General features: G+C 41.0%; 2 protein-coding genes and 1 long non-coding RNA gene across 5 annotated transcripts; 2 read left to right on the top strand and 1 right to left on the bottom strand.

Moving 5' to 3' along the window:
- Nucleotides 1-2,975: 2,975 nt before the first annotated feature.
- ACAD8 (acyl-CoA dehydrogenase family member 8) lies at nucleotides 2,976-20,996 on the bottom strand. Of its 3 annotated transcripts, XM_045483524.1 has the most exons (11): nucleotides 20,817-20,996; nucleotides 18,958-19,058; nucleotides 18,123-18,292; nucleotides 17,340-17,449; nucleotides 16,867-16,943; nucleotides 16,125-16,262; nucleotides 11,743-11,878; nucleotides 11,551-11,648; nucleotides 11,020-11,172; nucleotides 10,282-10,384; nucleotides 2,976-3,749 (listed from the first exon to the last, which is right to left on the bottom strand). In XM_045483524.1, exons 1-11 carry the CDS (start codon nucleotides 20,923-20,925, stop codon nucleotides 3,697-3,699), a joined length of 1,248 nt encoding a protein of 415 aa, XP_045339480.1. In that variant the 5' UTR covers nucleotides 20,926-20,996; the 3' UTR covers nucleotides 2,976-3,696. The 3 variants fall into 3 exon arrangements, with proteins under 3 accessions (XP_045339480.1, XP_045339482.1, XP_045339481.1); XM_045483526.1 differs by lacking the exon at nucleotides 10,282-10,384 and having other exon boundaries at nucleotides 20,817-20,975; XM_045483525.1 differs by lacking the exon at nucleotides 16,125-16,262 and having other exon boundaries at nucleotides 20,817-20,975.
- On the top strand, nucleotides 6,976-10,379 carry LOC123600970. The gene is made up of 2 exons (XR_006713903.1): nucleotides 6,976-7,330; nucleotides 10,205-10,379. It is a non-coding gene; the product is annotated as an uncharacterized LOC123600970 (long non-coding RNA).
- A 105-nt stretch (nucleotides 20,997-21,101) lies between the features above and the next one.
- Nucleotides 21,102-26,467, top strand: THYN1 (thymocyte nuclear protein 1). Its single transcript, XM_045483530.1, has 8 exons — nucleotides 21,102-21,148; nucleotides 21,392-21,527; nucleotides 23,284-23,465; nucleotides 24,214-24,282; nucleotides 24,590-24,682; nucleotides 25,446-25,541; nucleotides 25,793-25,943; nucleotides 26,262-26,467. Exons 2-8 carry the CDS (start codon nucleotides 21,476-21,478, stop codon nucleotides 26,306-26,308), a joined length of 690 nt encoding a protein of 229 aa, XP_045339486.1. The 5' UTR covers nucleotides 21,102-21,148; nucleotides 21,392-21,475; the 3' UTR covers nucleotides 26,309-26,467.
- The last annotated feature ends 149 nt before the right edge of the window (nucleotides 26,468-26,616 follow it).

The raw sequence follows: 26,616 nt of genomic DNA, 5'->3' as shown, positions 1-26,616 counted from the left end.
GAATCAAGTGGGATTTATTCCTGGGCTGCAAGGGTGGTTCAATATTCACAAATAAATCAACATGAAACCCCACATTAATAAAAGAAAGGATAAGAACCATATGATCCTCTCAACAGATGCAGAAAAAGCATTTGACTAAGTACAACATCCATTCATGATGACAAAAACCCTCAACAAAGTGCAGTTGGAGGGAACACACCTCAATATAATGATGGCCATATATGAAAGACCCATAGCTAAAATCATCTTCAATGATGAAAAAAACTGAGAGCTTTTCCTCTACAGTCAGGAACAAAACAGGGATATCCACTCTCATCACTGTTATTTAACATAGTATTAGAAGTCCTAACCTCAGCAATCAGACAACAAAAAGTAATAAAAGGCATCCAAACTGGCAGGGAAAAAAATCAAACTTTCACTATTTGCAGATGACATGATACTCTATATTGAAAATGCAAAAGACTCACAAAAAATTGCTAGAACTGATATACAAATTCAGTAAAATCACAGGAAACAAAACAAAAATACATAAATATGTTGTATTTCTATACACCAATATATAATGAAGCAGAAGAAAGAGAAATGAAAGAATCCCATTTACAATTGCACCAAAAACTATAAGATACTTAGGTATAAACCTAACCAAAGAGGTAAAAGATCTGTACACTGAAAACTATGAAAACACTGATGAATGAGATTGAAGATGACACAAAGAAATGGAAAACAATTCCATGCTCATGGATTGGAAGAACAAATATTGTTAAAATGTCTATACTACCCAAAGTAATCTACACATTTAATGCATTCCCTACCAAAATACCAACAGCATTTTTCACAGAGTTGGAACAAGCAATCCTAAAATGTGTATGAAACTACAAAAGACCCCGAACAGCCAAAGCAATCTTGCAAAAGAAAAGGAAAGCTGGAGGCATCACAATTCCACACTTCAAGTTATATTACAAAGCTGTAGTGATCAAGACAGTATGGTACTGCCACAAATAGACATTTAGATCAATGAAACAGAATAGAAAACCCAGAAATGAATCCACAAAGATATGGTCAATTAAGCTTTGACAAAGCAGGAAAGAATATCCAATGGAAAAAAGATGGTCTCTTCAACAAAGCGTGTTAGGAAAACTGGACAACATGCAAAAGAACGAAACTGGACCACTTTCTTATACCATATATAAAAATAAAGTGGATGAAAGACCAAAATATGAGACAGGAAACTATCAAAATCCTAGAAGAGAACACAGGCAGTAACCTCTCTGATACTGGCCGTAGCAACTTCTTACTAAAGATACCTCCTATGGCAAGGGAAACAAAAGCAAAAATAAACTATTGGGACTTCATCAAGATAAAAAAGCTACTGCATAGCAAAGGAAACAATCAACAAAACTAAAAGGCAACTTATGGAATGAGAGAAGATATTTGTAAATGACATATCAGATAAAGGGTTAGTATCCAAATTACAAAAAGAACTTACAAAACTCAACACCCAAGAAACAAATAATCCAATCAAAAAATGGGCAGAAGACACGAAAAGACAATTTTCCAAAGAAGACCTACAGAGAGCCACAGACACATGAAAAGATGCTTAACGTCACTCATCATGAAGAAAATACAAATTCAAACTACAGTGAGATATTACCTCACACCTGTCAGAATGGCTAAAATCACCAACACAAGAAACAATAGGTGTTGCTGTGGATGTGGAAAAAGGGGAACCCTATTACATTGTTGGTGGGAATGCAAAACCAGTGCAGCCAGTGCAGTATGAAGGTTCCTCAAAAAGTTAAAAATAGAACTACCCTATGACCCAGCAATTGCACTACTCAGGCATAAAATGAATGAATTCTTGCCATTTGCAACAACATGAATGGAGCTAAAGAGTATTATGCTAAGTGAAGTCAGTCAGTCCAAGAAAGACAAATACCATACGATTTCATGCATATGTGGAATTTAAGAAACAAAACAAATGATCATAGGGGAAAAAAGAGAGAAGCAAACCAAGAAACATACTCTTAACTATAGAGAACAAACTGATGGTTACCAGAAGGGATATGGGTAGGGGGATGGGTTAAATAAGTGATGGGGATTAAGGAGGGCACTTGTTATGATGAGCACTTGTAATGATCATAATTTATAACAGGGTTCTCCAAAAAGTCTCCATTTAAATATTACTTTAAATCTACTTTCATAAATTATAAACAGTTCTTTTTTAAATATTTATTCTGAGAGAGAGAGAATGCGAGCATGAGTGCAAAAGGGGCAGAATGAGTGGGGAGAGAGAGGATCCCAAGCAGGATCCACACTGTCAGCTCAGAGCCCAACATGGGGCTCGATCTCACAAACTGTGAAATCATGACCAGAGCAAAATCAAGAGTTGGACACTCAACCGACTGAGCCATTCAGGTAACCCATAAACAATTCTTAATTTAAAAATCCATTAGTAATATAAGGAGCCTATTATTTATAAGCTACTTTGGTTAAGATTTTTTATTATTCCAAAATCTAGTTAAATGTTTAATTAAATATCAAAAAATTTTTAAAAATTGTTGTAAAGGCTTAGAGGATAAAATAAAAACTAACTTTAGGGCACCTGTGGCTCAGTTGGTTAAGCATCTGACTTTGGCTCAGGTCATGATCTCGTGGTTCATGAGTTCAAGCCCTGTGTCGGGCTCTGTGCTGACAGGTAAGAGCCTGGAACCTACTTTAGATTCTGTGTCTCCCTCTCTCTCTGACCCTCCCCCCCCCCCCACTCATACTCTGTCTCTCTCTCTCTCTCTCAAAAATAAATAAAACGTTAAAAAAAATTAAAAAAAATAAAAATTAACTTCAACAGAACTGGAGATGATACTGAGGGAGATAGATTTTATTTATCAATGTAGTGACTAAAATATTTATAATGACTAAAATATTTATAAAGAGGAGCAACTTCAAGAAAGGAAAGAAAAATGCAGAAAAAAAAATATGCTCAAAGTACTTATCAGGAAGGGTTATAGAAACTTGAATAACATTCCTAGATCATATACTTCTAAAAAAGAATATAACAAATATTCAGAGTTCCACATAATCTCAGCCTTTGATGTTCACAAGTCTACAAGTATGGTTATCCCCTAAATCACAGTTTAGGAGTTAGGTTGCCTGAATATTTATTTTATCATCATTCACATTCACAGCAGTACTACAAAGAAAATGCAACCCACAGAAACCTTCTGCATGTTTAGCTGAGGTTCAGAGGACAGCAAAAGATAAAACTACATTTTTCTCCATTTCTCCTCTCCCACACCTTTGCTTTATAATCAGGAAAAACCCTCAATGGAAATATCCAGACCCCTGGAAGCAGGATTCGGGGAACCAGCAAAATGCACACAAGTCAAGACAATGTAGATCCAAGAGAGAACGTTGATTTGGTGATGAATCTTTACTGGTCACCTTTCTGCATTAGGAAAACAAGGTAGTATGTCTACTTGTGATACTCCCAGTCAGGGCAGCTCCTCCAGTTCTGCTCAAGACTCTGTCCCAGTCCTTTAGCTGATGCTGCTCCCAACATACAGATGAAGGGCCCAGGTGAAAGAGCTCAGGCCTCCAATCTAATCCATGACTCAACTGGAACACAACAGTCCACATGAACCACTCAATGCTCATTCAAGTTGTACATTAAATGTCATGCCTGAACATCAAGTCTGGGTGTTACTCCTGAAGCAGGCTTCGAGAGATCAGCATCCTCATCACTTCATTGCTACCTGCAAGGACAGAAAGAATAAGGATTTAGCTGCAGCAAAGTCTGAGAGCTCCATAAACCTCTAACTAGGGTGCTCCAAGCCTCACTCAGGATAGGAGTAGGTGTAAACTACAATTGTTGCTTTAACACTGAGAGGGATGGGATTATCACAGACTGCTTTCCAAAGCACAGAAAAATGTCAGGAAGTAAGAAATAAACGTACCCTTAAAAACACCTCTCTTGGGAGAGGGAAGATGACTGAGTAGGAAGATGCTGAGCTTACCTCCTCTCATGGACACACTAAGGCTGAAACTACATACAGTGTAACTAACTCTGAAACCCTGAACTCTAGCAGAACAGCTATTCCACACCTAAAGATATAAAGAAAACATCACATTGAGGAGGGTAGGAAGGGCAGAGATGGTCAAGAGCCAAAACACCCCATTGCAGTGACCCATAAGCAGGAAGATATCACAGGTGTGGAGGTCCTTCCTGAGGAGTGAAAAGTTCAAGTCTCACATCAGGCACCTTCTGCTCTGGGGATCTTCACTGGAAATATGAGGCCCCATATTGTCTGGCTTTGCAAATTAGTGGGGCTTAACTCCAGGAGAGCCAGGGAGCTACAGGAAACTGAAAGGGCCCACACACAATATCAGTCACTCGGAGCTCAGGACAGAGGTAGTTGTTTGAAAAGCTCCTGGGCCATACATGAGGGAGACTTAATGACTAATGTTTGAGTGTGTGCCAGAGGGACATGGATCTGTAGGAACTTTGGGAATGAAAGTGTTGGCAAGTGCATTTTTCTTGTACTCCTACATATTAGTTAGCTAGATGCTTGCGGGACCAAGATCTGACACTCTCCACCTACCTTGCTAGCACTGTTTGTCCCACCCTGGCATTCCTCTGCAGGAGGATGCTTAACACACTCAACCCAGCAGATAGATGTCTCTTCAAGCAGATACCACCCACCATATCCAGCAGGTCACCTTGGATCAGTACCCGCTCCTGCCCAAAGTGACTGCTGCCCAATAGCACCCCCAGACGACCCAGAGCTGGGCCTGGTAGCCAGCCACAGTGGGGGCTAACCCCACCCACCAGCACAGATACAACAGTAGGACACATACATCCTATATAGGGGACACCCCTGGAATGCTTGGTTCTAGTGACCAGCGAGATGCCTTCTATACAGGACATTACTTTCAGGACCAAGAGACACAGCTGGACTATCTAATACACAAACACAAAAATGAGAAGACAAGAATATGCTCCAAATGAAAGAACAAGGCAAAACCTCAGTAAAAGAACTGATAAATAGAACAGATAAATAAAACAGATAAGCAATCTACTTGATAAACTTTCAAAATAATGATCATAAAGATGCTCACGGACTTGAGAGAAGACTGGATGAACTTAGTGAGAACTTCAGCAAAGAGACAGAAAATATAAAACAAAAAGTAGTTGAAGAGTACAGTAATTGAAATGAAAAATACACTAAAGGGAATTAACATCAGAAGATTCAGAATGGATCAGCAATCTGGAAGACAGGGTAGTGTGTAAAGTGCCCAAGATGAGCAGCAAAAAGAAAAAGAGTTAAAGAAATAGGTTAAGGGACCTCTGTGACAACATCAAGCATACTAACATTTGCATTATTGGGGTCCCAGAAGGAGAAGAGAAAGAGAAAGATGCAGAAAACTTATTTTAAGAAGTAATAGCTGAAAACTTCCGTACTCTGGGGAAGAAAACAGACATCTAGTTTCAGGAAGCAAAGGAAGCCCCAAACAAGATAAACCATGACATATAATATATATAATATATATAATATATATAATATATATAATATAATATAATATAATATAATATAATATAATATAATTAAAATAGTAAAAATTACATATAAAGAGAAATCTTAAAAGCAGCCAGAGAAAAGCAAATAGTTATATAAAAGGGAAAGTACCCAGAAAGGTAAGAGCAGTTTTTCAGCAGAAACTTTGCTGCCAGAAGGGAGTGGCATGATATATTCAAAGTGCTGAAAGGGAAAAAACCTAAAACCTTGAATAGTCTACTAGCAAGGTTTTCATTTCGAACTGAAGGAGAAATGAAGGATTTCCCAGACAAACAAAAGTTAATGGAGTTCATCATCACTAAACTGCCCTCATAAGAAGTGTTAAAGGAACTTCTTTAAGTTGAAAAAAAAAAAAAAAAAGCAACAACTAGAAGTAAGCAAATTATGAAAGGAAAAATTTCACTGGTGAAAGCAAACGTAATATAGGTAGTAAATCAATCACTTATAAAGCCAATGTGAAGGTTAAAAGAAAAAAATAGTAAAATCACTTATATCTAAAAATTAGTTAAGGGACTCATAAAATAAGATGTAAAATATGACATCAAATACATAAAATGGGGGGGTACTAAAAATGTAGTGCTTTTATAATGTGTTTGAATATAAGCAAACATCACTTAAAATAGACTGCTATATACATATGGCGTTATACATGAACCTCATGGTAACCACATACCAAAAACCTGTAAGAGATGCACAAAAAATAAAGAGAAAGGAATCCAAGCATAACACTAAGGTAAGTCATCAATCACAAGGGAAGACAGAAAGAAAAGAAAAAAGAAACTGAACAAAAACAACCAGACAACAATTAACAAAATGGCAATAAGTACATAGCTATCAATATTACTGTTACTTTAAATATAAATGGATTAAATGCTCCAATCAAAAGACAAAAGGTGACTGAATGGATTAAAAAACAAGATCCATCTATAAACTGCCTATAGGAGACTTACTTCAGACCTAAAGACTGAAAGTGAAGGGATGGAAAAAGATCTTCTATGCTAATGAAAATTTTTTAAAAAGCTAGGGAAGCAATACTTATATCAGACAAAATATGCTTTAAAATAAAGGCTATAACAAAACACGAAAAAGGTAATTACATAATGATAACAGGATCAATCGAACAAGAGGATATAACAATTATAAATATTGACGCACCCTACACAAGAGCACCTAAATATATAAGGCAAATACTAATGGACATAAAGAGAGAAATTAACAGTAATACAATACTAGTAAGAAAATTTAACACCCCACTTACATCAATGGGTAGGTCATCCAGACAGAGAATCAATAAACAAACAATGGCTTTGAATGATGCCTTAGAACAGATAGGACTTGAGGATATCACAGGTATATACAGAACATGCCATCCAAAAAGGTGAGAACACATATTCTGTTCACGTGCACATGGAAGTGCACATTCTCTGAGACAGATCACATGTGAAGCCACAAAACAAGTCTTAATAAATTTAAGAAGACTGAAATCATATTAAGCATCTTTTTCAACCACAATGGTGTAAAACATGTGGAGGCTAAACAACATGCTATTAAACGACCAATGGGTCAATGAAGAAATCAAAAAGGAAATAAATAAAATAGCATGAGACAAATGAAAATGGAAAGCCAACATTCCAAAATCTTTCGGGCAGAACAAAAGCAGTTCTAACAGGCAAGTTTATACTGATATGGGCCCTCTTCAAGAAACAAATCTCAGGGTTGCCTGAGTGGCTCAGTTGGTTAAGTGTCTGGCTTGGACTCAGGTCATGATATCATGGTTTGTGAGTTTGAGCCCTGCGTCGGGTTCTGTGCTGACTGCTTGGAGCCTGAAGCCTGCTTCAGATTCTGTGTGTGTGTGTGTGTGTGTGTGTGTGTGTGTGTGTGTGTGTCTGCCCTTCCCTTGCTCATGCTCTGTCTCTCTGTGTGTCTCCCTCTGTCTCAAAAATAAATAAACATTAAAAAAAAAAAAAAGAAACAAATCTCAAACACACAATCTAACTGTATACCTAAGGGAATTTGTAAAAAAGAATGAACAAACTCAAAGTTAGTAAAAGGAAGGGAATAACAAAGATCAGAGCAGAAATAAATGAAATAGAGACTAAAAAAAACAATAGAAAAGATCAGTGAAACCAAGAGTTTGTTCTTTGGAAAGATATACAAAATTGATGAATGCCTAGCCAGCCTTATTAAGAAAAGAAAAAAAGAAAAAAGAGAGAGAGAGAAGACTCAAATAAGTAAAATCAGAAATAAAAGATAAGAAGTTACAACCAACACCACAGAAACATAAAGGATTTAAGACGCTACCACAAAAAAATGATATGCCAACAAACGGGACAACCTGAAGAAAGAAACAGATAAATTCCTAGAAACATACAATTTTCCAAGACTGAATCAGGAAGAAATAGAAAATGTGAACAGGCTGGGGGCACCTGGGTGGCTCAGTCAGTTAAGTGTCTGACTCTTGATCTCAGCTCAGGTCTTTGTCTCAGGGATGTCAGTTCAAGCCTCGCACTGGACTCTGTGCTGAGCATGGAGCCTAAAAAAATCTGAACAGACAGATTACTAGTAACAAAATTGAATTGGCAATCAAAAACCTCCCAACAAAGAAAAGTCAAGGACTGGACAGCTACAAACATTAAAGAAGAGTTAATACCTTTCCTTTTTAAACTATTTCAATTGTCAAATTACTATGCTGTCCACCTGAAACTATTATAATATTGTATGGCCACTATGCCTCACATTAAGAAAATGCACCTACAAAAGCACAGAAAAAGCACCAAAGGAGATATTTTGGACTTACACATATAAAGAATCTAAAATATGAATTCTGAATGTGGACACATGAGTCATTTTTTTTTTTTTTTACTTTTCCTATATTTTATGAGTTTTCAACAATAAACATACCAATTTCATTGGTAATCAGAAAAATAAATTTTAGGGATGCCTGGCTGGCTCAGTCAGTGGAACATGCAACTCTTGATCTCTGGGTTGTGAGTTTGAGCCCCATGTTGGGTGTAGAGATTACTTAAAAATAAAATCTTAAAACAAACAAACAAACAAAAACACTGAATTTTTTATTTTATTTTTAAATTTTTTAACATTTATTTATTTTTGAGAGACACAGAGAGACAGAGAACGAGCAGGGGAGGAGCAGAGAGAGAGGGCAACACAGAATCTGAAGCAGGCTCTAGGCTCTGAGCTGTCAGCACAGAGCCTGACGCAGGGCTTGAACCCACGAACTGTGAGATCATGACCTGAGCCGAAGTCAGTTGCTTAACTGACTGAGCCACCCAGGCGCCCCAACACTGAATTTTAAAAAAACAAACAAAAACATTTTCCCTGAAAGGAGGGGTCAACTTCTTGCTTCATTTTTACAGTGGGTTTTAATGCAAAGAGAAATATGAACCCCCATGAGGAATGAGTAATCACACATCTTGAATAAAACCAAGCCAAAATTTCAGATTTATCCAGTAACGAAGTCCACAATGAAACAAAGTGATCAAGACCAGTGCCCCAAATTTTCTAGAAGTGGATGATGGCATGGCCTGAAATCTATGTATCTGGCCTTTCCCATTTCTTCTTATAAGGTTAAAAGGCAGAGTTAGAATAAAGGTGAAGTCTCACACACTCATAAAAGCTGGGTAAGGAAACAACCACAGGAGTAATCAGAAGAATTTGAGCAAGAGTGACTGACCTCATCGATGTGCTTCAGGAATGGGGTTTGCAGAAGAAAGCGAACTCTAACTTCTACAAACTGTGATTTGGTCATCACACCAGAGCAGTGGGTTCAGTTCAGAGTGGTGTTCCCAGACACACAGTGACAGTCTCGTTTGAAAACTTGTTAGAGATGCAAATTTTTAGGCCTACCCAAGACCTACTGAGTGAGAACTTCTGGGCACAGAGCCTAGCAATCTGTTTTCACAAGCCCTCTAGGTGATTCTGACACTTCTTCAGGTTTGAGAAGAATGCTTTGAAAATGGCAGAGAGACCAATGCCCACAAGCCTCTCCTCTGCCACCATGGAAGCAGCCCCACATCGCACCACTGAAAGTCACTTAGACAAGCCTCTGCCCCATCTGGCTCTTCTACAGTGTAAGCACCCCTGGCTGTTTACACTAACTGGGACAGGAGTCACTGGTGTGGAGTGTGGAGAAGGCCATGCCCTGAGCCATACTCCAACAGCTTACACATTTCCCAGACCAATCCACTCTGTGATTGCCAAGAAGATACCCATATGATTTAGTTTACTGAAAAATCCTTAGTCATATTATAAAGATATGAATTTATAGAGGTTGCTGGTGATCAAATTAGCTCACATTTGCTGTGTTAATTACTGTACCGAAGTTTGGGGATCCTTGAGGACCAAGTACTTTATGAGAGTAAAGAACAATTACTGCTGCCGTTTTCAAAATGCTTTCTCATGTATTACCTGAGTTTGAATGTTCTCTAAAGTTTGCAAAGAAAAAGAGTAGAAATGGAGTGATTTGACAGCTTATTTCTGGTGACAAAGCAGAGCCTCCTGACTCCCAGGATAGTGCTCTTGTATGGCATCAAAAAGCACTTCCAGAGTAGGGTCAGGAAAAAGAGGAAGGAGGAAGGCAAAAGACAGACAGGATCTGATGGTACCCTGAGAACCAGCCAGCATAGGGACAGACAGGCCAGGGAAAGTGGTGACCCTATAACCATTCTGGAGAATAACCTCTGGCAATTTTTACCTTCTAGGATTTGATGGACCCTGGAGTCCCGCACATACTGCTGAACAGCATAGTCCTTCAGGTAGCCATAGCCTCCATGCATCTGTAACGCCTGGTTGCAGATCTGCAGGGAGATAGGGACTACACATCTCTGATTTTGGGAAGACTATGGAACAAGTGGCTTCTCCTTCCACCCCAGCCTCCTATAAACTAATATGAGGAAGAACAACCTACAGATAACCAGCCAAGCTCAAAAAGGGGCTCTGTATTCTGTGTGATTGGACAACAACTACTAAACTTACCAGTTCCCACCAGGCGGGCAACTCAGAAAGCTCTGCCTTTCTTGCTTATTATCTGCAGGGGAGAGGCTGCCCACAAGCACTTTGGTTGGGATTATGTGAAGTCATGGTGTCATCTAGTGGCAATGCAGCCTTATGTGGAAATGGCTTAGCCCTTGACATTTTAAACACAGCATAGTGCTAAATTTGAACAAGAGGCACTGGAAGGCTCTGAACCTTCTTCCAAAAGAAGTGTCTCATCTAGAACACAATCAGTTAACAGTGCCACAGTGGAGTGTGCAATGGCACAGGGCAGATAAAAAGTCAGCTCCCAAGCAGACCTCTCATTTGTTCATTTATATCCGTAAGCCCCAAGGCAATCTCTGCAGCATCCGAGGAGTTAACTAATGGCTCTCAACATCCCTGGACCCAAAAGCTGGTCCCTGTCCACCCAAGACAGCCAGAGGGCACCATCACGCACAGCAAAGCATTCATCTGTAGCGAAGAGCTTGGCCATGGAGCACAGGGCCACTGCATCTTCCCGCTCCTCCTGCAGAGCTACTGCTGCACTGCGGATTATCAGCCGAGAGGCCACCAGCCTTGTTGCCATATCAGCCAGTTTGAATTGCAGGTACTGCAGCAACAGGGGAGAAGAGAACAGACAAGATAGACAGGCTTAGACCAGCACCTGATCTGGGGACCTCCATAAGCCTTCTCTGATGAGGTACCTTTTCTAAGTGACCCCAAGCTTCAAAGTCTCCTTCAGACTTTGCAGAGAAATGTATCTTCTACAGAGAAAATGTATCACCTTGTGAGTTCTAAGACCACTTCGCTTGCCCTGCACTTCAATATTACCTCCTGAAAAAGATTACTGATAAAATTAGAACATAAGTTCTAAGATGGGGGCAGAATTTCAATGAGAAATCACAGCCTCACCCTCCTAGAGGATGTGGACCACAAAGCAGATCTCATACAGAGCTGAAAGCAAATGCAGGGGCATCTGGGAAATGACCTGGTTACTGGCCAGAGGCTCTCCAAACTGCTTCCGAACATTGAGGTAGTCTCGGGTGAGGATGACCGAAGCATGAGCAGCTCCTAGAGAGCAGGAAGCTGGAAAGGAAGAGTGCCAACATTTCAAGTGAGCCAGCACAGTGCTGCCTGCTGGAGTCCGCTACCTCCCTGCCCCATCCGGTTGTGTTCTCACCAACATTGATCCTCCCTCCATTCAGTCCTTTCATGGCAATGATGAAGCCCTGCCCTTCATCCCCAATTCTGTTGGCCATGGGGACTGCACAGTCTTCAAAGATCACGGCGCGGGTTGGCTGTGAGTTCCACCCCACCTGGCAAAAATCAGGGACTGTATGGCTGCCCAACAGGGCAGCATTTAGGGCACCGTTCTCTGTTGATGAAACCCTGTGAAGTACAGGTTCCATTATCCTGGGACTTAGACCTTGAGAACTTAAAATCAGAGACAATACAAAAGTTCAGACTTAAACACTTGTCAATTGTCATAGATTGTTTTTTCAGTGAAACATTTTTTAACATATTATCTGCTTTCTAATGTCTATTTTACCAGACTAACCTATCCACAAACATTTCTCACAATTTCTTTGAGGATTGGGGCAGAACTGTCCTCATTTTTAGTGCCTCTACAAGTATATTCTTTTATTTAAAAAAAAAAAAAGTTGGGGGGGGAGCGCCTGGGTGGCACACTTGGTTAAGTGTCCAACTTTGGCTCAGGTCATGATCTCACATTTCGTGAGTTTGAGCCCTGTGTTGGGTTCTCTGCTGTCAGCACAGAGCCCCTTTGGATCCTCTGTTCCCTCTCTCTCTGCCCCTCTCCTGCTTGTGTGTTCTCTCTCTCTCTCTCTCTCTCAAAAATAAACAAACATTAAAAAAAAAAACATAGACAATATAAGGATTATTTGATTTGTCCTTCTATAAGGATAACAAGGATTATCAAGAACAACAGTCACACTTCTCCTTTTAAAAGCTTAGTGTTACTTTAAGATTGTTATCATTAGATGAGAGGAATAACACTCACTGTGCTGGCAATACCTGGTTGAGTGTTTGGCTGCAGAGAGATCTAATGACGTGCTGTCAGCAGCTCACATGAGCCAATTACACACATCTTTTCCTAACGTCGCATTCAGTGATAACAGGTTGGTGGCCTTACAGATGAGTGTTTTGGTTTTTGTTTTTCCTAAAGAGCTGATTTACCAGGACATCGCTGAATATGTCAGCCACGAGCCCAGAGAGAATTCTAAATATCTAAGATGTAGTCCATGTTATGAAACTAACTAGCTGTATTTATCTCTGAACAAATCACTTGATTTCTTTGGGGCCTCGGTTTTCCTTTATGTAAGAGAACTGGACTGGAAAGCCAGCAGGGCCACTTTCTTCAAATAAAATCTTATTCAGAAGTCTCATATATAAATAGATAAAGACCCTCACTACTTGATCCTCTTCATCTCTTCTTCAAGGTATTTCAAGGTTTCAAAGAACTCTAAGGCTCAATGAGGCAGATTTTTAAAAGCACAAGACTATGTAAAATTTCCCACTTCTCGTATAGCTCTGTAAACACTACTGCCTTTACTTGACCATTTCTTTACATAAAAACACTCAATAGCTCCCTCTGTTGGCAAATAAACTTTATTCCTCAACCTTTCATTTAGGGTCTTCTACAATTTGGGCCGGTCCTTCTTTACCAGCCTTTTCTTCTATTGGTCACCTATTGATAGTCTCAACTCAAACTGGTCTGTGTACTGTGCCACTAGGTTTTTTTCAACCCATATTTTGCTTATTCTGCTCTCTCTATCAAAGTCTGGCTTAAATGAAACCTCCTGAGGCCTTCTAGGTCACTTGAGCCAACACTGAACTTCTCTTTTAGGCTCCCATAATCTCTACAAGTCTCAAACCTCCCAATATTGGCCTGTATAGGGGTTACCTGAGAACTTATCTCCCCAAATAAACAGCTGAAAGCAAGACTGAAACAAAAATTATTATTTTAATGATATTTCTAAAGAGCTCAAAACAAATACCTGCTACCTCTTCACTTCTAACCCCTTACTATAAAAACATCTACCTTCCTCCCCTATGCAGAGAATTCTTTTCCTAATCCTATCTGGGCCCCTGGGTAGCTTTAGCCAGTGAGAACAGATATCCCATTTCCCTTTCTGAAGGCCCTGAACTGCTGGACCACTACCACTAGAGCCCATTCCTTCTGTCACTCTTGACTTCTGTCCTACATATTATCTTCATTCCCTCTTCTGGGAGTCCTCACTTCCAGCCCTCCCACGACAAAACTCATTCTTCTATGCAAAACCTTTTAACAATTAAATCCAAGATAAAGTCCTCATTACCTTCCCATAAAGTCAATGCAAAACTAGTAGTTTAAAGCTCTCAGCTATATAATGTGTTAAATATGCCAAGTCACAGCCATCCTTGCAGAAAAGATGGCATGGAACAGGGAGAAAGGCTGGCTGCTTGGGTCACCAGAACAGTCAGGTCAACCATGGGGATCAATGGGTGACTCTTCATCTTGGCCTACAAGGCCCTGCTTACTGTCCAATTTCATCCTACACCTACACCATTCTTTTCTTTGCTCACTTCTCTAGGACCATACTGAACATTTTTTCCATTTCCCAAATAGGCCATCTGTCTATTTGTTGTATCTGCCCAGAATTCTTCCTATGGTTGTTCCTTCTAATATACTTGGGATCTCATCTCAAAAGTCATGACCTCTCAGAGTTCAGGTCTATTGTAGAAGCTCCCAAGCTCTCCTCAATCAGTATCCTATCAACCTGTTTTATCTCCTCTGTAGCACAGAACACTTCCAGAAGGCACCTTGCTTATTCACCTGTCTGTGGCTTATCTCTGCTTGCTGGAAGGTTAATTCCATGGGGGCAGAGCTTGTCTTTGTTCACTGCTCCATCCCTACTGTTTAGAAGAATGCTTGGCACACAGTGGGCACTCATCAGCTGTCAAATGCATAAAGAGATGTCCTTCCAGGTTTCCCTTGCATTGAAACATATATATAGCAAAACTAATAATTAAAAAAAGACAACAAAAAAAGAAAATGTATACACTTAAAAAGTGAGAGAAAATAGAAAATGAAAGGAAGAAAAGATATACTTTTTGTTTCTGGAACTTATTTACAACTTTTCTCTAGGCACTAAACTTGATAGCTTTGGTATTCTGTCAACAGAATACTGAGGTGGATACTACCCTTGTGTATTGAAACAATCATCACTACCTTTATAAGCACAGACAACCTGAATCAGCATAACTCAATCCTGTAAAATTATGTGCCAGACTATGTAAGTTGATCTATGTCATATGGCCCAAAGCAGACATTCCTAGAATTAAGATATCCTATAGCTGTATAACTTCACATACATTATACACGTGAGACAGCATACGTCTTATAATTTCAGACAAGGCTAGGAGTGACTTTTGTATCCTCCCCATCCCAGGAGCCAGCATCAGGATTTGTACATGGCAGGAATCTAGTAAAAACCTATTATCCTGTAAAAGATAAGGGGCACTAATACTTCTAACTCTTTGGCAGTTTATAAAATATCAGGAAGGCTCATGAAGGGAAATATGGAAACCCTAGGAGCTATGAAAGGAGAAGTACATTTAGGGGTCATTTCATTACCTGAATTCTCCCCCAAAGTCATAACTGTAACAGTACATATTGGAGGCAGATGACAATTCTGGTCACCTGCCCTAACAAATCTGAATGGTCTCATCTTACCACCAGCTACAGTTACATAATCATAGTTTTACTATTCATGGCCTGACTAGGGGATTTCTTAATCCTAGAAATGTCTTTCCAAACCACCTATGGAAACACCCTTCTTCTTACATTATTGAAATACCCATAATCATCTCCAATGAGTTTTATTTTATTTTTATTTAAAGAAGAAAAGTGGCTGATATGCTTTTCATTCCTGAGACCTCTAGTCACCAACAGATCTTCTGTAAGTATTTTTTCCTGGGATAAAAGAGTGCACTAAAATAAGAAGTTGGATAAAAAACACAGGTCAGGGGCTATGGCTGAGTGGCTCAGTCAGTTAAGCATCCAAATCTTGATTTTGGCTCAGATCATGATTTCATGGTTCGTGAGTTCGAGCCCTGCACTGGGTTCTGTGCTAACAGTATGGAGCCTGCTTGAGATTCTCTCTCTACCTCTCTCTCTGCCCCTCCCCTGGCTTGCACTCTTCCTCTCTCTCTCTCTCAAAAATAAGTAAACTTAAAAAAAAATGAAATAAAAAAAACACAAGTCAAAAGTGGAGGTGAGGCAGACAATAGAGAAATCCCTCACACTAAAATGACAGGTGGCTTATGGAACTTACTGACAAACTCCACCATTTTTGCCAGTGGTATAGTATTTCTGTAGACATGCCCTATTTTATTTCACCTGCTCCTGTTGAAACTGTAATAGGAGCAACTGCCTCCAATGCAAGTTAGCAAGTATGTGAACCTATTCAAACAAAACAAATAGAACAGAGATAGGTCTGGCAGGTAACAGATTCTTGAATTGCTTGAACTTGAATTGCTTCATGTCCATTAGCCACTCACCTTTTTTTCCTTCTTGCCAAAGCTGAGGCCAGGGGTTCCCTTCTCCACAACTATACATGAGATGCCTTTGGGGCCTGGTCCTCCTGTTCGGCACATGACTACATAGACATCTGATTCACCTCCACCACTGATAAAGGCCTGGTGGTTGGAGAGGGGGTGCACAAGGATCAGGAAACACATGCATTCCTGCAGCCTAACAACTGGGAAAACATAGGGATTCTCCCAACAGTAGGTTGCTAAGAGGTATATGGTGGCACAGAGAAAAGAAGAAGGGGTAAAAAGAACCTGTGCTGACTGGGGAATCAGGGATCTAGCTGATGAGACTATAAAAAGGATAAACAAAAATGAGCAAAATTATCTGGACTCAGATCAGAAGAAAGGGAAAGTGGGGCATCTGGGTGGCTCAGTCGGTTAAGCGTTTGACTCTTGATTTCGGTTCAGGCCATGATCTCAAGGTCATTGACATGGAGCCTTGTGTTGGGCTCTGCACTGAGTGTGGAGTGTGCTTGGGAGTCTCTCTCCTTCTGCCCCTCCCTCACTTGCGCTCTCTCCCCCTCTCTCTCAAAATAAATAAATAAACTTGAAAAAGAGATAGAAAGTGAAGGTAAATAAAGGGAAATAGGTCAGAGGTTCTCTACCCGACATGTAAAAATCCCAGGAAATATTAACTCGCAGAGAGCAAGGATCTAGGTAATATCAGCAGGAAGATGGGAACAATTCTGTAAGGTGGGTATGCTGGTACCTTGGAGCCATTGAGGATGTAATGATCTCCTTGTTGTTTCGCTGAGGTCAAAAGGGACGCAGCATCACTGCCACTTCCTAAGGCAGGGATCAAAAGGAAGCAGAGAGGGTAGGAGACAAAGTCAGTGATGTTAAGGGAGACTCAGCATGGCTCCATTTCCAAGGAAATCTTTCCTTATAACAAACAGCTCAGTGTTTCCTACTTTGAAACTCAAACAGCCAAAGGAACTCTCTGTATTTGGTGAAAACGGTGGACAGCAATCAGATCATTTTCCATCTCCCAGAACACTGGCTTGCAGTGAGCCTCCTACAAGGAAGTTCCAGTCAACAGCCTGGAGAGACTCTGGCCTAGAGGCCTCTGAGTCTTGTGACATCAGGCCACAGGAATGGCTGAACTTCATGGTAAATAAGGGTTATATGCTTTGCCTGAGCAGCATCTCCTGATTCATCTTGCTGGCAGTGTGGCAAACCCACCTGGTTCAGTGAGGCAGTAGGAAGCAAATTTCTCCATGGTACAGAGCGGTGGGCAAAATTTGTGCCTCTGTTCCTCATTTCCAAAAGTATCGATCATCCAGACACACATGCTGACAAGTAAACCAAGAAGAAAAGACCAAAAGGAAAAAAAAAAAAAGAAAAAAAAAAAAGAAAGAAGAAGAAACAACAATGACAGAGTTAATATGGAGAAAAAGACATCTGAAGGGGGAAGGTCTGGGGAAGGAGAACACAGGTAGCAAAGCAGAGTGAAGCAGAAGAGAGAGTGGGAAGAGAAAAACTGCCACTGAGGAAATTCAAATTTAAAGGAAAGGCCTAGGTTAAAACATACTCCCGGAACACACAGTTCCCACAGATAATCAGGATCAAGGTATTTCTCACTTGGATGTTCATGCTACTTCTAGTTAGGTTCAATAAGGTCCCTAAAAATCAAAGAGTTATATAGGTACTTTTGCAAATTCCTGGAGGCTTTGTCTTTGGGTTGAGGAAGAAGGGATCAGGGCCCTAACCACTGTCCTAGAGAAGTCTATTTGGTTCCAGCTCAATCTAGGATTTGAGAGAAAGCTGACAGACTTCATTCTCCAAGCAACATACAACATGACAGATTCCAGTCCAAGAGGCAATAGCAGGCCTAGTGTGAACTTTTACAGTTAGGTTCCTCAACGGCAATCAACCTTTAAAGATGAACTTTTCTCTCCTTATCTGAAAATTTCACAGTCAACCGGTATGAGCACTTTGTTGTGCTCACCAAGCTTTGGCACTCACTTGTGGATGCTTATATAGGCTGTGGTGCTGGTACAGCCTGTAGCCAAGGCTTCAAAGATGACAGAGGTATCGAGCCGTGACAGTCCAGACCCACCTACATCTGTTCGTACGTAGACCCCCCCAAAGCCTAGCTGAGCAGCCTTCCGCATCACATCTACTGGGAACAGCTCCTACAAAAAAACCAGGGTCATCAATAAGTGATTCACAGATGGACTTTTCTTTAAATGGCACAATGGGGGATTAAGATGTTTGCATTTGGGAGAGTGTAGTATTCTCTTAACATAACAGGCTATTTGTTACCTATAACAGTTAAAACGCATTCTGGAAGTACTGGTTTTCTAGTGTTAAAGTTTCTTTTTATTATCAGAATTGCCTTGGTTTTAAGAGTGTCCAAATCTTTGTATAATTAAAAAAAAAAAAAAAAAAAAACAAAAAACTGGTCTTAGGCACCTGGGTGGCTCAGCTGGTTAAGCAACCAACTCTTGAGTTAGGCTCAGGTCATGAACTCATGATGGGGAGATGGAGCTCCATATTAGCTGACAGGAAAGAGCCTGCTTGGGATTCTCTCTCTCCCTCTCTCTGTGCCCCTCCCCGACTTGCACACACTCTCTCAAAATAAATAAACATTTTAAATAATTAGTTAAAAAAAAAAACCAACAGGTCTCTACAAGATGATGAGGATGTTTCTAGGAAAGGAATCACACCATTACCAGTACTCTAATCTGCAGTAAGAATTGTGCAAGGAGAATAAACACTGAAAAGTTAGGACTACAAGGAGATCTTGGTCACCACATGAGGCATTTTTGGAACATCTAGCCATAAGGAGAACTCCCACCTTCTGGTCCCACTCTGCCATATGTGGAGCCATCTCCTGGGCAGCAAAGTCAAAGGCCACTTTCTGAAATTCCTTCTGCTCTTCATTTAGTCCCATGGAAGCTGTGGGCAAGATTGTATATACTCAGTTCCAGGACAAGGGTCAGGGAAGGATATTGCCAAGAGCAAGAACCACAAAGCTGGGACAGTAGACCTAATACAGCATTTCTCTTACACAATAAGGTAAGTCAGGAACTCCAATCAACTTCAGTTATCCCATTGTAAAATGAGGGGGCTGCACTATATACTGAGTAAATTTCCTCGTCTGTAGAATGAGGAAAGTATACATAATGAGTATATATGTAATATATGATACATAAAATACAATACAAATCATAATTGTCTTAATCACTTTTCACTTATTAAAATATGCAATGAAACAAAGAAATATTTGTTAATCACTCCCATTAATTTGATATTCTAATATGTGGAATGATACATTAAAGGACAATTTCCTTTAATTTTACTGATTGAGAGATACTTTCTTTTAAAGGTGAAAAAGTACCTCATTGGTTGAAGTTACACAACTAGCTGATGGAAGTACTCCAACATATTTAACTTATTTGTTATTTAATATTAACCCATTTAATATTTAATCTATTTGTTGCCAGAACAACTCCTTACCTGCCTTGCTATCAGCAAGGGTAATTTTGTTTACCAAATTCTAAATGCTAGAACAGGGCAGCAACTTATGAAGGAGTTTTAGGACATGGAGAAGAAAACAGTATTCTATACTAGTGTATATTATAGATCTGGGTGTAATCTAAGGGATTCATCACCTATTCTACAATGAAGAAGTGTCATTTATTCGAAAGGTTTTTGTTTTGTTTTGTTTTTGTTTTTGTTGTTTTCAGAAGAAAAAATGTGGTTAGGTACTTGACAGAATCACAAAGTGGCTGGGTATCTATCCCTAGTCAGCCTAGGCCCCTATCACTCTCTGTTCTTCACATCCAAATTATTTGGTACTTAAAAACATTCAGGTCTGTCAATTCTCATAGTTTCCCATTTGCAATAATAATTATTTTCCCTGCAGGAATTTCAATAGTAAAAGGTTTTAGGTGTTACATCATAAAATTTATGTGAGCAAATCTTGTGTCACATAAGGAAGGAGCATTCCTTCATCTAACACAACCAGCACCAGGCTTTTTACATTCTTACTACCTTTATGACCCTTAAATGACCTATGATTAAAACAAAATAAAATGAAACAAAGTCATGAGTTTCTGCACCTCTCTCTATATCCACTCCTTATCAGGAAGCAGGGATCGTAACAGAATCTACCTCAGAGTTGTGAGGATAATTGTAAAACCCTTAGTTACTGTTTTCACAAGTAAACGTATTAAATGTATCAAGAAGTCGATAATATCAACTACGTTTAAGGAGATTTGAACAATTAACAAACAGCATCAGCAGCAAAGATTAAGCTGTAACTACAACGTATTTTCCTATCTTAATATATCTTTAGAGGGCCCCTGTGAAGTAGGCAGGAGGAAAGACAGGGCTTAAGCAGAAGGCCTGGAGCACAAATTCGGACGCCTGGCTTCCCGACCACGGAGGGGATGGGGTGGAAGAGTAATAGACGAGGGCCAGGGGCGCAACAGATGGAAACAGCAGAGAGTGAGGGCGGCCAAGGGAAGCCAGCCAGGTGGACGGGATGGGGTGACCCGCCAGCCAGCGAGGGAAGCCGACTTGGGAGAGGGCAGGTGGGCCTTGGGGTGATGACCCCGGTGACCGCCCACGACAAGCCAGGGGTGACAATGCACTCTACGGGCGCGCAGACCACTGCATTCCCTCCCCGCACACCGGGGGAGAGAGACTTACGATCGATGCAGGAGACCAAGCTCCGGCGGCCGCTCTGGGCGGGGGCCTGCAGACCACCACGCAGGCAGACGAGCAGCCTTCCCAGCCTCCAGCAGCCTCTGCGCAACATAGTAGTCTCTGCTCCACACAGAATCCGCAAGCGGGTTACGTTCGCTACTGCAGGAGCCAGGCCCGCAGTGCACCCTGGGAGCTGTAGTCCATCCAGCGACCCTCACAGCCCAGATTCACGGAGGCCTGCTCCAGAGGCAGGACTACAATTCCCAGAGATGCCGGGGTCTCGGCGCAACAGAGCCGATCTTACTTGATGCTCCGGACTGGGACGCTGTGACCAGGTGCTGGAGCCTGGGGTGGTTGGTTGGGGTTGTGTAGGCTGTGCGATTGGGTCAGTGTAGCGGGAGAATGGTGAATAAATGGGAGAAGGATCAGGTTACGAACCGAGGAGACGTTAGCGGCAGGTTATGCAAGATGGAATAGATAACTGGGGGAAGGATTGACGGGCCCAAGTCCAGGTCCGCAAAAGACCCTCGGGACTGAAACTCCGCTTCCTCTCATTGTCTGCATCTTGCTTTGCACAGGTTTCTGGGGGCAGATTCAGAGTTGCCTCTTGTACTCTTGGTTGATTCCAGAATCCTCTGCACTTCAGCCCTCGCAGGGGAACCATGCCGAGACCCCGGAAGAGGCTGGCTGGGTCTGCCGAGCCTGCTGGGCCAGGTGAGCTGCACCTAGGCTGCAAAAAGGCGGCCCTAGTTTCTCTAGGACCTGTTTCGTACTGCTCACTTTCAACTCCCTGTCTGTCGGGAGAATCCTTTTGTGGATTTTCTGTTACGTTATTCCTAATTGACTTCCATCTTCTTTATTCTTCCCACCAAGCTTATACCCAGAGCTTCTTGTTTGTTCATTAAAGCAATAGTAGATAAGGGGTGGCTTGTACTAAGGTCAGTAACATACAGTTCTGCTGGGTGGCTCAGTTCGTTGAACGTCAGACAGTGGCTCAGGTCATGATCTCACTGTTTGTGAGCTTGAGCCCGACATAGGGCTTGCTGCTGTCAGCGCAGAGCCTGCTTCAGATCTTCTGTTCCCCTCTCTCTCTGTCCCTCCCCAGCTCCTGGTCCCGCTCTCTCTCAAAAATAAATAAAACATTAAAATTAAAAAAAAAAAAAAAAGCCTAGTTCTGCTGTCATGGAAAATGCAAACAGACATGAGTGAAAAGGTCTAGGAAACTAGATGGCTAAGGGTGTGAGGGCAGTAAGGACTGCCAGAAACGGAAGTGGAACTTGAATCTAGCCTTAAAGAACAGGAAGTCTTTCCTCAGGCAGAGAAAATGCAATGACATTTTTATATTCACAAGAATGAATGGCATCCTAAGTAGATGAAGTGCAGAAACAAAGCAATTAAAGTACTTTTGGGAATGGCAGAAGTTCCAGATTGACTACAATACATTGTGTTATTTAACAACACATAATGGTATTTGCAGTGTGCTTACCTCCAGAGGGACCACCTGATCAACTAGGCTAGGGAGGTTCTGAGTATTAGACACCCATAAATGATACTTAATGAGGGCTGATGTAGGAGAGATGGGACTAAATTCAGTGGCAGTGTGGTACAGTCATTAAGGGTGGATCCAGATAGACCAGGGGACAGTTCCTGATTATATTGTTTACTAAGTGTGTAATCTGGGACACATTTAGCAGATGAACAGAATATCTCATTATACAGATTAACTGAGTTACTGTTAGGGTAACAAATAGAGCTTAGGGTCTGTCATAGAGTATGGATTTAACAACTCATATTAAGCTATTGAGTGCCTAATATGTTCCAGGAACATTTTCTCTAATTCTCTTAGGATAAAGTCATCTTTGCCAAGTCTACAAAGTACAGAATGAGCTGTTTTATCCAGCTTCTTCTGGCACCTTCAAGGAGCTGAAAGGAAGCAGGCCACAAAGCACAGTGAGCAAGCAAAAAAGAACTATGAGATGATAATTATAATAATAGCTTATATTTATTGAGCATTTATTATAATGCCAGGCATTGTCTAAACCCATTGTTAGCACTATTGTACTTAATCTCTAAAACAAGTTTGTGGAGTAAGTGTTTGGTTTCCTCATTGGAGAGAAATAGCCTCAGCAAGGGCACAGAAGAGAGTGAGGTAAAGAAAGAAAATTACTTAACACAAGTCAGAACTCTGCTAGGACTGTCAATCCTAACCCACAACCATTTAAGGTATTCTTATCCCACTGAATGGATAATCCAGAAGATACCCTGTGAAGATGGGCATTCCTGTCCCATTTTTATAGATAAACTGAAGTTCAGCAATTCAGTTGCTACTGCTAGTAATTGACAGATCCAGGATTTGAATCCAGGTCTGACTCCAAAGCATGTGCTTTCCCCACAATGCAACATTACTTCTCAGCCAGCATGACCTGTTTGTTGTTTCTATTGCAGTCTCTGCTGTTTGTTTCTATTGCAGACAATAAGGGACCAGCAGGAAAACGTACCAAGACTAAGAACCCAGTGGGGACATCGGCTCAAGTGGTTAACTCCAGCCCTCAGAAGACTTCAGCCTCTAAAACCTGTGGGAAGAATCTAAGTAGTTACTGGCTGATGAAGTCAGAGGCAGAAAGCCGATTAGAGAAAGGTGTAGATGTGAAGGTGAGACCAGGTACCTGTCTTTAATCCCTTCAAGCTGTTTTTTTAGATAAGAAATAAATATGGGACACCACAGAGTCCACCAGCTTCTCTGAAGGGTAGAGTTAAGGGAAAGATAATAAGGAAATAAGGAATAAAATCAGCAAGGTTTATTACCAGCAACATAATAAATATTTTAGGTTTTCAGGTCTTCTCATTGCTGTTGCAATTCTGCTGCTGTTGCAAGAAAGTGGCTATGGACGACATGTAAATAAATGGTGTGCGTGTGTTTTAATAAAACCATTTACAAAATCAGGCCTAACACCTATAGTTTGCCAAACCCTGACCTGGGCAACATTTCAATCTTATGTTGCCTTACTCTTGCCACCTGCCATAATCCTACATATTTCTCTGCCAACAGCTAGTATTTATTCAGTGAATTAATATAAACCAATTTTAATAATAGCTTGGAGAAAAATATTATAGAAGAAATATATAGTACCTTAATGAGTAAAATACAAATAACCAACACATTATCATCTGGATTATCCATTCAACTGATCTTCTTAATTAACAAGGATAACAAGTTAATACAAGGCTTACTTACATGTGCCCAACAGAAGTGGCTTTGCAGAACTACTTCCCAGTAAACTACATACTCCCACTATAGCAAGTAGCACCCTCAGTGTAGGGGAAGAAACTATCTACTTCCATATTATTCCCAGTTGGCGTCAAGATTGTTTAATGAATGGGTTCATTTCCTGTTGCCTAGTTCAGCATCGAGGATCTTAAAGCACAGCCCAAGCAGACAGCATGCTGGGATGGTGTTCGCAACTACCAGGTAAGAGGGTAAAAGCAGGGCCTGAGACCCAGGCGTTGGGTAAATGCCTGCCTCCTTCCATGACTTATTCAGTAGCAAAATCTCTTGGCCAATGGCCCAGATAATAAAATAGAAAATGTATTCAAAAATACCTTAATTACTCTGCATGCAGTTTGCAAATGGTCTGGATACAAGTCTGGGTGTTTCGGTAAAGACAAGCTGCAGAAAAGAAAACCTCATCTAAGGAAAGCAGACTTGATTTCCACTAACAGCTAGTGTTTTCCAGTGGGTGAGGAGGAAGGTAGTTGTTTATTCTTCCCTGGGACAGGCCCGGAACTTCCTTCGAGCCATGAAGCTGGAGCAAGAAGCTTTCTTCTACCATAGCAACTGCAAAGAGCCAGGCATCGCAGGACTTGTGAAGGTCAGTTGTATAGGCATTGGTCTTAATCCCTCTCCCTTCAGGGAAACTTACTCATGTAGATATAAAGGAACAAAGCTTAAATCAGTTAACAAAGAAGTACCCTCCTCCCCATCCCTGATGTCACCACTCAGGCCTCTTCAGTATGACAAGGACTATAACAAGGCCTTCATTTCAGGTCCCGCTGGTACAGACTTCTCATTTCTGTGCCTTGGTCTTTCACTCAAAAACAGGCCTGATGATAGCTCTTCCAGATCAGAAGTTACTAGGATAAAATTATGAACTGCAGGTGGAAAGACAGTGGCACCAATAATAACCTTTAATACTTGGTTTTAGAACATTACTTTTAAGATTTTATCAAAATAAGATTGATTCCTATGCTTGCCTGTATATTATTTCCAGATATCTGAGCCTTCATTGGCTCTACGGCACAGCCGAAGAGGTTAGAATGTGCAGGGTCAGAAGTGAAAGTCAGACTAGAATTAAAAATTGGCCCTGGAGGGGCGCTTGGGTGGCTTAGTCAGTTAAGCATCCGACTTTGGCTCAGGTCATGATCTCACGGTTGGTTCATGGGTTTGAGCCCCACTTCGGGCTCTGTGCTGATAGGTCAGAGCCTAGAGCCTGCTTCAGATTCTGTGCCTCCCTCTCACTCTGCCCCTCCCTACTCATGCTCTCTCTCAAAAATAAACGCTAAATTTTTTTTTTTTTTAATGGCCATGGAGCTGACTGTACAGGCAGATGATTGGAGACTTGGTTTTGTTTTCAGATTGTGAAGGAGGCTTACCCAGACCACACACAGTTTGAGAAAAACAATCCCCATTATGACCCATCCAGCAAGGAAGACAACCCCAAATGGTCCATGGTAAAGATTACTATTTTTCCTATTTCATGAAAGGAAAAGAATGGACAAAGAGAGGGAGGAAGAAGGTGTGGGGTGTCTTTAGGTCAAGGTATAGAGTCCAGTTCTTACTCAGATGAGGTTACCCTGGCTTTGGGAATAGGAACAGAACACTGGCAGCCCTACCTATAAGAACCTCCCATAAGAAGCTAAAGCACACAGTGGACAGAATCTACCTGCACATGTCTCTGTCCCATACACTTTCTGTCACATAGGTGGATGTACAATTTGTTCGGATGATGAAGCGTTTCATCACCCTGGCTGAGCTCAAAACCCATCACCAAGCTCACAAAGCCACTGGAGGCCCCTTAAAAAATATGGCTCTCTTCAGTCGCCAGAGACTCTCAATTCAGCCCCTGACCCAAGGTAAGAGTGGGCCCTTTCTTTTATATTACTCACATACTAGCATGACTATGTGAACTCACATTTATTACTGATTAAGCTTGGGCACAGTATTTAACCTCTTTGAGCCTGTCTACTCACCTATAATATCCACGAAGGAGGAAATAGGTCAGGAGTTACTCATTACTATGTGCCCAGCAGTGCTTGGCACATAGTAAAACATTCCAGTTTTTGAATGAATGACAACCTACCTCAGTAACAATATGAAATGTCTGACACAACCTCCCTGTTTAAGAGACACACCTCCTAATTCTTTGCTTTCTTTTCCCCCTTTTTTGGTAGAGGAGTTCGATTTTATTTTGAGCCTGGAGGAAAAGGAACCAAGTTAACTGGGACCCTGTTGCTGGAATAGACAAGGCATTGTTCCAAAGAATTCAAGCTTTTGTAAGACAGAAGGAGGTGTGAGAAGGCTTTCTTGTTATGTTGACCTGGGGTTGTGTACGTAGGTGATTTTCATGTACCTTTTTCAATAAAACATTAATATCAAAGTTGGGAAGCTTTTCTTTTAAAGTAGCACTGGGTGTGGTAGACTACTCCACTGCAGGTCTTCTGCCCATCAGTAAGGTGCAGGGTTACCCTCTACCATCTTCCTTTACTGTAGCAAATTCCAGGGTGCAGGGTTCTGTCTATTACCCCT

Source organism: Leopardus geoffroyi, chromosome D1 (genome assembly GCF_018350155.1).
Source record: "Leopardus geoffroyi isolate Oge1 chromosome D1, O.geoffroyi_Oge1_pat1.0, whole genome shotgun sequence".
Lineage (NCBI taxonomy): Eukaryota > Metazoa > Chordata > Mammalia > Carnivora > Felidae > Leopardus > Leopardus geoffroyi.
This window is presented reverse-complemented; position numbering and strand designations above follow the sequence as displayed.

Bases quoted from the DNA above. Each gene is read 5' to 3' on its own strand.
- ACAD8 (XM_045483524.1), bottom strand. From the start codon at position 20,925: ATGTTGCGCAGAGGCTGCTGGAGGCTGGGAAGGCTGCTCGTCTGCCTG. The intron at 18,293-18,957 runs GTGGGAGTTCTC...GTTTTTTTGTAG, and splicing joins TGGCAGAGTGGGACCAGAAG to GAGCTGTTCCCAGTAGATGT. The intron at 11,173-11,550 runs GTCATTTCCCAG...CTGTTGCTGCAG, and splicing joins AGCCTCTGGCCAGTAACCAG to TACCTGCAATTCAAACTGGC.
- THYN1 (XM_045483530.1), top strand. From the start codon at position 21,476: ATGCCGAGACCCCGGAAGAGGCTGGCTGGGTCTGCCGAGCCTGCTGGG. The intron at 24,683-25,445 runs GTCAGTTGTATA...TTTTGTTTTCAG, and splicing joins GCATCGCAGGACTTGTGAAG to ATTGTGAAGGAGGCTTACCC. The intron at 25,542-25,792 runs GTAAAGATTACT...TCTGTCACATAG, and splicing joins ACAACCCCAAATGGTCCATG to GTGGATGTACAATTTGTTCG.